The 12,684-nt window shown below is 56.6% G+C and overlaps 1 protein-coding gene across 2 annotated transcripts in view; it reads left to right on the top strand.

Moving 5' to 3' along the window:
* Positions 1-2,445: 2,445 nt before the first annotated feature.
* The window catches only part of MROH1 (maestro heat like repeat family member 1), a 39,564-nt gene continuing 29,325 nt past the window's right edge, over positions 2,446-12,684 (top strand). Inside the window, exons 1-7 of one of the 2 annotated variants that reach the window (XM_054708388.1) lie at positions 2,446-2,484; positions 8,963-9,065; positions 9,916-10,055; positions 10,220-10,312; positions 11,416-11,547; positions 12,041-12,203; positions 12,424-12,522. In XM_054708388.1, coding sequence (XP_054564363.1) covers positions 11,437-11,547; positions 12,041-12,203; positions 12,424-12,522 — 373 coding nt within the window. In that variant the 5' untranslated portion in view covers positions 2,446-2,484; positions 8,963-9,065; positions 9,916-10,055; positions 10,220-10,312; positions 11,416-11,436. Of the gene's footprint in view, positions 2,485-8,962; positions 9,066-9,915; positions 10,056-10,166; positions 10,313-11,415; positions 11,548-12,040; positions 12,204-12,423; positions 12,523-12,684 lie in introns of both variants that reach the window. The other variant, XM_054708387.1, reaches the window with a different exon arrangement.

The following is a 12,684-nucleotide window of genomic DNA, read 5'->3' as shown; positions in this document are numbered from 1 at the left end:
GCTCACTTCCTGAGCTGCTAGAATGTCACTCGCTCCTTTAGTTCGGTTTGTGAACACATCCAAGCGATTTCAGCCTCGGGGTCTCTGCAGGTGCCAGTGTCTCTGCCCAGAACACGGGCCCCTCTCCCAGGCCGGATGGCACCCCCTTATAGCACATTGTGTGTCTTATGGGTCTTTACTTGTGTATTGTCTTGTCTGCCTCTCCAGACCCAAGGCCCTGAAGGAAGAGAACTGCTCGTCTTCACTTCCAGGGTCTGCTGGCCTCCTGTGTGTGTGTGTGTGTGTGTGTGTGCGCGTGTGTGTGTGTGTGTGTACTAGGTGTACCGGTTAACAATGCAGATTTTTTTCAATAGATGGAGTTACACATATGTTGATATATGCGATTTGATATGTATGCTATTTTGTTGTATTGACCATAAGCTTCTAAACTTCATATGTCAAATTTTCTGAAGGTGTTAACATCATAGATATTTGTCGAATTTCGTGCCAAAAAAAAAAGCATTTGTGGGTAGTTTTAATTCATTACTGTATTTTGAAGAAAAGTGCTGCTGAATACTTCGGGAAGCTTATGGTGAACATGCTCCATCTTAAGATACTTGTGAGCGCTGGTTTAAATGCTTTAAAAGTGATGATTTTGATGTGAAAGACAAAGAACGTCCAGGTCAACTGAAAAAGTTTGAAGACCAACAATGACAAGCATTATTGGATGAAGATGCGTGTCAAACTCAAAAACAACTTGCAGAAAGATTACACGTTGCTCAGCAAACAATTTCCAATCGTTTACAAACAATGGGAAAGATTTTAAGACAGTTTTTAAAATATATTTTATTGAGAGGAAGGGAGAGAAAAAGGGACAGAGAGCTAGAAACATCGATGAGAGAGAAACATCGACCAGCTGCCTCCTGTACACCCCCTACCGGGGATGTGCCCGCAACCAATGTACATGCCCTTGACCAGAATGGAACCTGGGACCCCTCAGTCCGCAGACCAACGCTCCATCCACTGATCCAAACCGGTTTCGGCAGGGAAAGATTTTAAAGGAAGGAAAATGGGTGCCACATCAACTGAACGAAAGACAAATGGAAAACCGCAAAGTCATCAGTAAAATATTGCTTCAATGGCACGAAAGCAAGTCTTTTTTGCATCAAATTGGGGCTGGCGATGAAAATGGATTTATTTGGAGAATCCCAAACGCACAAAATCATAGGTTGATCCAGGTCAACCATCAACATCGACTGCAAGGCCAAATGGCTTCAGAAAGAAGACAATGCTCTGCGTTTGGTGGGATCAGGAAGGTGTGGTGTATTATGAGCTTCTAAAACCAGGTGAAACCATTAATACTGATAGCTAACGACAACAATTAATCAATTTGAACCACGCTTTGATCCTAAAACGATCAGAATGGACCAGAAGACACGGCAAAGTAATTTTGCTTCATGATGACGCAGCATCACACACTTCAAAACCAGTTAAAGACACGTTAAAAGATGTTGCCTGGGAAGTATGAACCCACCCGCCGTGTTCACCAGCCCTTGCTCCTTCAGATGACCACTTGTTCCGATCGATGGCCCACGCACTTTCTGAGCAGCACTTCAACACGGACGAAGAAGTGGAAAATGGGGTCTCTGAATGGTCTGCCTCAAACAAGAAAAGTTCTTTTGGGACGGTACCCACCAATTCCCTGAAAGATGGGGGAAATGTGTAGCTAGCGATGGACATTACTTTGAATGAAGCACTTTCGATGTTTCTCTTGAAATTATCGTGTTTTCTTCTATTACAAAATCTGCATTATTAACCGGTTGATGGTTAATCCGCACTATTAACCGGTACACCCAGTACCTGTTGGAGGAGAGGTCGGTGGCCTCGGGATCTCCGGTGCGTGCGGGTTTGTGGGTGTTCAGTGTGCGTGCTCATGGGTGGGATACAGAGCACAGTGCCCGCGTGTGCCCAGGTCGGGCCACCCGGCATGTGTACTGGGTCAGGTATGTGTTTGCGAGTGGACCGGCTTTGGGCGCAATCACGCGCCGAGCCCGCGTCCCTGATGGGTTCCCTGCTGTGCGGGACGGTGTCCTGTGTGGGGGGATCGTGGGGGTGTAAGTGTCCGGGGGGACACGGAAGAGAGTGAGCAAGGAGCCCGCGTCCCGCACGAAGGAAACCCGCGCCTGCGCAGTGCCGGCCCGAACCTGCGCTGGAGCCCAACAGTCAGGAGCCGAGGCCCAGGGCCGCCCGGGGCGGGGCCGCGCGCGGGGCGGAGTTTGCGCACTGCCGCTCGCTGGGGCTCGGTGGGCGGGGTGTAGAGAGCGAGAGGGACGCACCTCCGACCAATGAGCGCTGAGATCGCATGGGGGCGGGCCCGGAACGCCGCGCGCCGGGCCTCGGTTGGCGAAGAGCGGCCGGGGGGCGGGATCAACGCGAAGCCCCGCCCACTCTCGCGCGGCAGGGCGGGAGGGCTGCACCCGGGCCGCGGCGGCCGCTGCTCCTGAGGTAAACGGCGGGCGGGGACCGGGGCCCTCGGCCCTCGCTCGGGGAGACGCCCCTCGGGGAAGCCTGGGCCCGAGAGCTGGCGGTGCCGCCTCGTCCGGGTCGCGCTGGAGGCCGGGTCAGGGGGGCGCCTCCCCAAGGTCACCAGGGAGCGCGGGGAGGTACCGGGTTTGCGGGACCGAGCCCGCCCCCCCTCCGGGCTCAGGTGCGCCAGGTCCCCGCGGGGCCAGGTGGCCGCGTCACCACCCGGAAGAGAGGCTCGGGGCGCTGCCTCCCGCCCGCTTCCTCACGCCGGTGCGGTGCACGTCCCCTGCGCGGAGGGCGCGAGAGCCCCAGTCCTAGCGCCTGTCACCTCCCCGGGGCCTGGGGCCCACGTTCCTGCTCCCCCAAGGGCACATGGGGGGCCCTCTGTGTGTGAAGCTGCGCCCAAACCGCCAGAGCCCCAGAGCGCGGAGCCCTGCATCCTGTCCCTTCTCCCTGGGACCCGAAGGAAGCGAGGCCGAGAGGCAGGTGTTCGGCGGGTCACGAGGGCTGCGGGTCAGGCCGGCCGCGGGCGGGGCGGGGGCCAGACCTCACCAGGGGAGCGCTTGCGGTGCTGGGCCAGCGCCGTCCGGGCCCCCGGCCGGGATTGGGGTTCTGGTTCCCGCAGCGGGAGGCCGGAGGAGAGGGCTCTGGGGGGGCAGGGAGTCCTGCCTGCAGCCTCGCAGAGGTTCCCCTTCGCCAGCGGGGGTGGGGGTGCGGGTGGGGGGAAGAGGGGGCAGAGGGCGCAGGGGTATCCCGGGAGCGGCCTGGCCCGGTGTGAGCTGTGCGGCGTCCCTGGAGGGGTGGGCCCTGGAGCTGGACGCTTTGGAAGGGGGTGCTGGCCCGGGTGCTGGGGAGAAGGAGGCCCCGGGAGGGAGGTGCTGGCGGTGGCGGGGGAGGCAGGGAGGTGGCGAGGGCGAGCCCGTGGGCGCTGTGGGGCTTGGGCGGCGAGGGGTCCAGGGGAAGGCGCCCCGTGGGCGCTGGGCCCCAGGAGGCCGCGCAGGGACCCGCGGGTGGGGTGGTTGCCGGGCACCCACAGTCCGGCGCCCGCAGGGCCGGGTGCGCTGTCCCCGCTCTGCGCCCTGGGCCTGGCGCCCCCCCAGGGAGCAGGCAGGTGTTGGGCCTCGCGTTGGTGTCAGAGCCCAGTGACCTGGGCGGAACTGCCTGGGCTTCTCGGCACCCCTGTCCTCGCGGGGTCTCTGTGGGTGTCCAGTGTGGGTGCTCATGTGTGAGATGCAGAGCACATGCGTGTGCCTGGCGGGGCTGCCTGGCGCTGCACGGGGCAGGCGTGTGTCTGCGAGTGGACGGCAGGGCCCCAGCCCGTCTCTGATGGCCCTGCTGTGGGATGGCGTCTTGTGTGCGGGCTCCTGGGGGTGTCGGTGTCCGAGGGGGACCCGGAGGTGGAGCCCGAGGGGCCCAGGTGCCTGGAAGCAGGAGACCCGGTCCCCGGGGCCCAGGTGAGCGGTGGGGCTGCTGCCTGTGGGTGCTCAGCGGCCCCTGCACCAGCTTCGTTGGACCCCCTTCAGGTCGGGGCTCCAGGAAGGCCCTGTGGCTTCTGTGCTCAGGGGATTCTGGCCGCTGGACGCCATGAGAAATGTGCTTTCTTCACGGAGCTGCAGGGTCCTGGCTTGGGGGTTGCCTGATGGCTTGTGTGGAGCAGCAGGGTTCTGAGGGGAAGAGGGGGAAGCCCTGAGCCATGACAGCCCAGGTTCTTGCTGGTGATTCTGGGAGTTGACTGGGTCTCCGGCTCCATCAGGAGGGGAAGTCAGGAGGGCCTGCTGTGGGGGGCATCCCCTTGACCCAGAACTGGGTCCTGACTTCCCAGGCTCCCCAGCACACCAGCCCTCCAGACAGACTCACGGCTGCCCCTGGGCTGTGGCCCAGTCCCAATGCAGGGTCCCCGGGCCTGTGAGCCTGTGCTGCATGGGGGGGGGGGGGGGGGGGTGGACGCTGTGGGAATATGCCGAGACGGTGCCTGGGGGCGTTGGCTAAAGGCAGTTGGATGCGTGCCTGAGCACTGAAGAAGCTGGTTCTTGACTCCTGTGTCTGATGCAGGGAGGGAAGGCCTGCCCCCATGACCTGGCCATAGGGTGGAGCCGGTGGGAGCCGGTCCTGGTTGAGTCCTGCCCCACCACTAAGTAGCTGCTAACTACCGGTGTTCCCCAGCCCCCTCAGCCATGTAGATGGAGGTGCTGGTGCCTGGAGGTGCTGGCGGCTGTCAGTGTCAGCACTGACCTGTGTGCCTCACTTTGCCATCAGAGGTCTGTGGGCAGAGAGCAGGCCCGTGGTGCTGTCATCCCCGGAGTTCTGGTGTTTTCCCTCTGGCTGCAGTGTCCTCCTGCAGACCCCCGGCCTCTCTCTAAAATCAATAAAAACATGTACTTAAAATGCATTGAAGTCTACACTGTGGAGTGTTGGCTGTCTACCCTGTGTGCCCGTGGCTGCCCAGGAGCTGTGCTCTCTGCCCCTGCCCAGTGCCACGTATCACTAGCCCGAGAAAACATCAAAGTTAAAGTCTAAGGACAGTTTCTACTGAATACAGTTGCTTTTGCACCCTCGGAAAACTGGGAAATTGTAAGTTGAAGCATCGTAAGTCAGGGACTATCCGTATTTAGTTTTTCGCTTTTGGTCTGTTACTGTGAATTACATTGGCTGCACATAAAAATACTGAGCTAACCTTGTATTCATAGGATAAACCCCATTTAGTCATGATATATTATCCTTTTTTACATGTTGTTGGATGTGATTTGATAAAATATTGTTCAGAATTTTTGCATTTGTATCTATGAAGGATATTGGTCTATAGTTTTAATTCTTATGTTTTCTTTATTATTTTTGTCTGGTTTTGTTATCAAACTAATGCTGGCCTCAGTCAATTGGGAAGTATTCCCTTACTTTTCATTTTCCTGGAAGAATTTGTGTAGAGTTGGTATTATTTCTTCCTTATCAAGAGAGGAGTGTTGGAACCTCTACTATAATTTGGATATGTGTATTTCTCCTTGCATTTTTATTAGTTTTGGCTTTGTGTATCTTGAAGCTCTATTATTAGATGCATAAATGTTTAGGGTTGTATGTCTCTGAAATCTACTTTGCCTGATATTAATGTAGACACTCCAGTTTTCTTATGACCAGTATCAGCTTCATTTTTCTTTTCCATCCTTCCACTTTAACTTCATGTTAACATATTCAGACTTGTCTATGACTTCTTTTTTAAAAAAACTCTTTTTAAAGTTTTTTACTTTATTGATTTCTTTTTGAGAGAGAGAGGCAGGGAGTGGGAAAGAGAGAGAGGAGAGAGAGAGAGAGAGAGAGAGAGAGAGAGAGAGATAGATTTGTTGTTCCACTTATTTATGCATTCATCGGTTGATTCTCGTATGTGCCCTGACCAGGGCTTGAACCCTCAATCTTGGGATATCGGTAGGATGCTCTAAGCAACCTGGCTGGCCAGGTTGCCCATGGTTTCTTGAATATGTGAAATACAGTTATAACAACTGCTTACATGTTCTTGTCTACTAATTTTTTCCTCTGCATCATTTCCAGTCAGTTTGCACCGATTGGTTCACCCTCATTATGGGTTGTATGTATATTTGCTTCTTTGAATGCCTGGTCATTTTTATTGGACGTCAGACATTGCTGTTTTACCCTGTGGGATAGCTTCGTGTTCCTGTTGTTCCTGAGCTTGGAGCTGGGATGTGGCTAAGTTTCTTGGGAGCGGTTTGACCCTTCTAGGCCCTGCTTTTGGCTTTGTTAGCTGAGACCATGGTGTTTAGTGTAGGACTCATTTCATTCTTTACTGCGGCAAATTTTTTTTTTTAAAGCCAGAATTTATTTCTATTTAAAAAATGCTCAAGAGACTTTAAAAAGGCTCAGAGATGTCCAGGTTTAAGACCACCCTAAGTTTCAGTTTCTTCCTTACTGAGGCAACAATTTGATCCATGTTAATGAAACACCCTGGTAATTTGGGTTGAATCATGGTGATTTCCTCTGACTCCCAGTATCTTTCATAAATGACCATCAGCTCATGAACGAAGAAACACATAATACCAGAAATAATCACAAACGTCTACAGATTCTACTTGAATATCCTTTCTGCATTATTCTTGGCAACCAGGCCAGTGATTATCAGTTTGCGTGGCGGAGAGCATGATGCGGGGCACCTGCAGAGACTGGTATTAAATGCAGCCCTTTCAGAACAGAAGCCAGCAGACACCCTTCAAGATGAAACACCCCAGGCAAATCTTCTTTATTCTAATTTAATTTTTAAAAGAATAGTTTATTGATTTTTAGAGAGAGAGGAAGGGAGAGAGAAACAGCAATGTGAGAAACATCCATCGGCTGCCTCCTGCACGCCCCCTACTGGAGATCGAGCCCACAACCCAGCATGTGCCCTGACCCGGAATCAAATTGGCAACCTTTTGGTGCCCAGGATGATGCCAAACCCACGGAGCCACACTGGCCAGGGAGAGGCACGTTTTCTGTGCTCTTCCTGCTGCGATGGGCGTTCTGGTGTTTTCCCCTCTGGCCAGGAGCTCAAGGGATTGTTTCTGCTCACCTGTTTGGTGGCTCTCCGCAGCCTTGGGGCTTTCTGCTCAAACATTGGGTACACCTGTCCCCAGTCTTTGTTGTATTAGTTTTCTAAGGCTGCTATAACAAGGAACCACAAACATCGCCACCTAAACAGCAGACACGTATTATTTTTTCTTTTTTTTACAATTTTTTAAAATTGATTTCAGAGGGGAAAGGAGAGGGAGAGTGAATCATTGATTGGCTGCCTCCTGCATGCCCCACACTGGGGAACCAGCCCACAGCCTGGGCATGTGCCCTGACTGGGAAGCCAACTGTGAGCTCCTATTCATGGATTGACGCTCAACCACTGAGCCACACTGGCTGGGTAGATACTGCCTTTTTAAAAATATATGTATTTTATTGATTTCTTACAGAGAGGAAGGGAGAGGGATAGAGAGCTAGAAACATCGATGAGAGAGAAACATCGACCAGCTGCCTCCTGCACACCCCTACTGGGGATGTGCCCGCAACCAATGTACATGCCCTTGACCAGAATCGAACCTGGGACCTTTCAGTCCACAGACCGACGCTCTATCCACTGAGCCAAACCGGTTTCGGCTAGATCAGTGATGGCGAACCTATGACACGCGTGTCAGCACTGACACGCGTAGCCATTTCTTATGACACATTTGTGAAATAATGTTTTTTTCCTCAAAGTGACACACCACCCGAGTTATGCTCAGTTTTTTGGCGAAGTTTGACACACCAAGCTCAAAAGGTTGCCCATCACTGGGCTAGATACTGTCTTAAAGCCCTTGAGGTCAGTGGTCTGCCAGGGATCTCACCGGGCAAAGTTCCTTTCTGGGGCTCCGTTCTAGGTTGTTGGTAGAACTTGGTTCTCGGTGTGTAGGACTGAAGTCCCTGTTTGCTTGCTGGCTCTGAGCTGAGGGATGTTTCCAGCTCCTGGAGCCACCCACGTGCCTTGGCTCCGAGCCTCCTTCCTCCACCCCCAAAGCCAGGCGTGGAAGGTCGAGTCCTTCCAGCGCTTTGACCGCTTCTGCCTCCTCCTGCCATCTCCTTCCCCAGCTGGGATAGGTGGTCTGCTTTTAAGGACTCGTGTGACTAGTCTGGACTCACCCACATAATCCAGGGGAACCCCCACCTCAGTCTGTACCCTTAATCCCATCTGCTAGATCCCTTTTGCTCCAAACCTGCCGTAGTCACAGGTTCTGGAGAGGGCACCTTTGGGAACATTATTCTGCCCCCCGCACTGCCCCGTGCAACAGCCGAGGACCAGGGACCCTGTGCGGATCTCTGGGGTTCTCTCTGGGCCCAGAGCCTACCAAGCCCCGCAGGACCTAGGCCTCCCAGACTCCCCCAGCCGTCTCCTCAGCCTGAAGTGCCTCCTGGAGGTGAGCTGGGTGACCCCAGTTCCTCGCCCTTCACTCCTGATGTCCACCACCATTTGTTTTGTCCAGTTTTCCAGTTGTTTGGCTGGGAGGAGAAATGGGTCCATTACGCCCATGGGGCTGGGAGCTGACGTCTCTCACGCTTACGTGTTTTTGCTTGCTCCTGTTTGGTTGGCTGAGCATAGCCCTTTGCACTCCTGTCAGAGGCCTTCCCAGCTGGGTGGCGTTGGAGCTGGTTTAGCCCTTGTTTTGTCGAAGGCACTGGAGACAGGCAGCTGTGGCTTTTCACCGGGCAAAGCCTCTGCCCAGGCACGGCTGCCCACCTCCTGGACTCAGACCGGGTATGGGACCTCAGGATTAGGGTTCCATGTAGGGGGTGCCCGCCTTGGAGCAGTGGGTTCTGTGGGCTGTTTCAGGAACCTCAGGACCACCTGACAGCCATGGTGCTTTTCCGCCCTCAGCCTTGTGGGGTTGGAGGTTTTGCCTTCTTGCTCTGCCCAAATGGAATACGTATTTTTATGTCTCGTTTTCCTTGTGATATTCAGCTGCTTTCCAGGAAGAAAGCAGAAACGCCCAGTGGATGCCACCCTCTTCAAGCCAGCCTTCTCCATCTGCTTCCTGTCCGCCTGGGATCCCTGGAAGTTTCTGGTCTGCTAATTTTATCTTTCTTGTCTTCTAGTGCTCTTGTGAGTTTATTCTCTTAAGACACACCCCTCTCCTGTCACTTCCCTGAGGTCTTGGTGGCGGGTGAATGTGCAGGACCCATCTGCCATCTTGAACCTGAATTCTCACTTATTTGTGATTCCCCAGCTCCCCCCGACCCCCACCCCGGTCACATGGGCTTCCATGCTGCCTCTTCCCGCCCTTGCACAGCCACACCGGCAGCACCGCAGTCCCTGATGGAGAGATGAAGGGCAGGGGGTCACCAGCGAGTAGAGGATGTGTGTTAGGAAGCAGGTGGCTGCCGCCCGCAGGCCTGGGCCGCTTCCCTTACATCTCCCCGGAGAGGGACAGGCGATCAGGGGCCCTGGCGCGGTTAATGGAGGTGGTTCTGTTTGGTGCTGGGAGGCACCTGATGTTGGAAAGTTGCCACTCTCCAATGCCGGGGGATGGGCGGACTGCGGTTTCAGGGGCTGCTCGTCCAGCCCCTCTCAGCCCCCAGGGGCTCACTTAATCTCCGCCTGGGGGATCCTGGCTCTGAGCGGCTCAGGGCCCTGTTCTTGGCCGTCAGGTTTCCCTGCCACACACAAACCCCCAGGACCCCAGGCCTTAGTACGTCCTGGCCTCCCTTCAGAGTGAAGGCAGTGCTGTGGGTGAAGGCAGTGCCCTTGCCTGCCCAGGAATGGGCCTTGGGGGCCGACAGCTGCTGCAGGACCATGGGTGCCGGACAGGAGAGCTGGGACCTGCGGCGGGGAGGGCGCCCTTCCTCCCTGCGAGCTGCCCGAGCACAGCAGAGACCGCCCCAGAGCCCCGTGTTGAAGTTGTATTCTTTTCGCAGACATAGTGACTGCCCGCGATGCGATCGAGGAGGCTGTGAATTCCGTATTGTGCCCTGGTTACGCCAGGTTTGAGAAGGCGCTGTTCATGTTCATGCCGAGACCGCCGAGACCCCCGCGATGAGCGAGCCCTACGTGAAGAGTGAGTGCAGTGGTGGGCCGGCCCTGGAGGCGCCCCCCACCCCCACCCCTCCAGCACCAGGTCTGAGTCCTCCCACTGGCCTGAGCACGCGGGTGGGCTTTGTCACTGCAGAGCTGTCCACCATCCTGCTGGACTCCGTCACCGACAAGGACCCCCTGGTGCAGGAGCAGGTATGCAGCGCCCTGTGTGCCCTTGGGGAGTCGCAGCCGGAGGAGACGCTCAGCGCCTGCGAGGAGCACCTGCGGCAGCACGAAAAGGTGTGGGGACCAGGGCACGCCCGGCCGCTCTTGGGGCGGAGTATTGAGATAGGGCTGTGGGCGGGGCGTGTATTGAGATAGGGCTGTGGGCGGGGCGTGTATTGAGATAGGGCTGTGGGCGGGGCGTGTGGGGTCAGCTTGCTCTGGGGGCGGGGCCTGCACTGTGGGGACGGGGCCTTGAGGCGGGACATGCCCCTGGGGCGGGGCTATGGGCGGGGCGGGGCGGGGCCTTGGGGTCTGAAGGCACTGGGCAGAAGGCCAAAGTCCAAGCTCTCTCCAGGCTAGGCATTTGGGATGGGGAGTGGGGCTGGGGGTTGGTATATCCCAAGACTGGGTTTTCAGCACGGCAGCTCCTGTGCTGGCGAGCCAAGGCCTAGTGTGGCCATCCCCTTTCACTCACTGGTGGAGACTGGATGGCTTTCCCTGCCAGGGTCTGTGCTGTCCCAACCAAGGGAGAGAAAGCCCTTCATCAACTACAATAACAGGAGCACGTGGACAGGGGTGGGAGGTGGGCACACCCTCCAGGGGGCTGCGGAGGAGGGCAGGCCTCGCCTTGCTGCCCCCTACAGACTGTACAGCCACACCTTTCACCACTCAAGGGGAGCGCGGCCTCTCTTTGGCATACCTCGTGTCAGCATCACTGCTTCGGCGCTCTGTGGCCGTTCCTCACTCAGTAAAATGAGGGTGACTGGAACCCAAGCACTCAACACCATAGCCTTCGCTCTGAGAACCAGTGGCTACTCAGTGGCCACGCGGCGGGGAGTATAAAGGCCCTGGAGGCACTGGACAGAGGGAGGACTCACACCCGGGGCGGAGTGGCATTTCACCACACTGCTCAGAACGCCACAGCGGGGATGGCAGGATCCGCTGCTCGCCATCTGCTCTTCATTGGGCTGCACAGGTCACCTGACCCTTCTGAAGGCCATGTGCCTCTTTTATGTGCAAGGCATTGAGTAGGTCCTGAGGGCCAGGAAGACGCTCCGTGTGGGGGAGAGAGGGGTGATGTTTTGAGCAAACCCCATGGAGAGTGCTGGAGGCCCTGGCTGGGTGCCGGGGCATTCAGCTCACCTTCCAGGCCCTTCCTCAATGGTTTCTCTTCTCAGCTGGCACATCCTTACCGGACGATGATCCTGAGGGCCATGGAGACAATCGTGAGCAATCACATCAGTGAGCTGGACAAGGACACGGTCAGGGCCATCATCCTCCTGGCCTCCAGCGAGATGACCAAGGCGAAGGTCTGCGGCTGCTGGCCAAGCCCCCTCAGAGGCCATGTGCTGCCCCTGCTGGTTGTGGCCGTGGCTCAGGGGCTTCTTTCTTGCCCAGCATGCTAGGATGTGGGTTTGGGTCTGGCTGCCTCGGGTTGGCCCCTCGGTTCTGCACACTGATCGCCCTCCTGGGTGGGGAGGGCCGCCCTGTCATTTCAGAGGTGGAAACCGAAGCAGAAAGTTCCTAAGCTCTCCGAGTGAATGTAGGGGCACCAGTGCCCGCATCCCGGTGTTTGGGGGTGGAGCCAGGCTCAGCGGGTCCCTTTTCCCAGGGCTGTGCTCCTTCTGCAGTGGTGCCTGGACCAGGCGCTGGGCTTGAGTCTCTGGCAGGCGCTCACTGGGGAGCCTGAAGACAACGCGCTGAGGGCAGGGTGTGCGTTGTGCCTCTCGGGCAAATGCAGGGTGAGGGCCCGCACCCTTTTCCTGGCTGGGATGACAGGTCACGTTTTCTCTGGGGTTGCAGGACCTGGTTTCTGACTGGCAGCAGGCTGCCAGCAGCGTCCTCGTGGCGGTGGGCAAGCGCTTCGTTGGCATGGTGATGGAGGAGATGCTGGGCAAGTTCCAGCCCGGGGTCCTGCCGCACTGCTTCGTGGTGCAGACGTTGGCCAACCTCTCGGTCTTCAATGGTAGGTGTCGACTTGGTCTCCACCCGTTCACCCCGTTCTCGAGCGAGCCGTGAGTTCCTCTGAGCCCCATTGGCACCGCGGTTGCTCCTGTCTCAGCAGCCTCGCCGCCTGCCTTTGGCTGAGCAGCAAGAGCTCAAGGCCCTGCAGCGTGGGGTGGGCACAAGGTGTGGGGGAGACAGGCAGGGTGGCGCAGGGCTGCTGTGACGCCCATCTGTTGCAGTGTTCGGCATGGTGCCCTTCCTGACGTCAGTTCTGAGCACCATGCTGCCCATGCTGGGCATGGCCAAGCACGATTCCATGAGGGTGGTGTTCTGCTGTGGTAAGTCGGGGCCTCCAGGGCAGCTGGGTCTTTAAAGGGTGGGGGCTGGGTGCTGCCTGACTTCTCTTTGACCTTTTGTCTTCAGGGCCCCTTTGTGGGGCCATGGGTCCTTCAGGCTTCAGGAGGAGGGCGGGACAGTGAGAGGAAGGGTGACTGGTCTCC

The sequence above is a fragment of the Eptesicus fuscus genome, chromosome 19 (genome assembly GCF_027574615.1).
Source record: "Eptesicus fuscus isolate TK198812 chromosome 19, DD_ASM_mEF_20220401, whole genome shotgun sequence".
NCBI lineage: Eukaryota > Metazoa > Chordata > Mammalia > Chiroptera > Vespertilionidae > Eptesicus > Eptesicus fuscus.
Note: the sequence above shows the minus strand (reverse complement) of the source record. Positions and strands in the feature narration are given on the sequence as shown.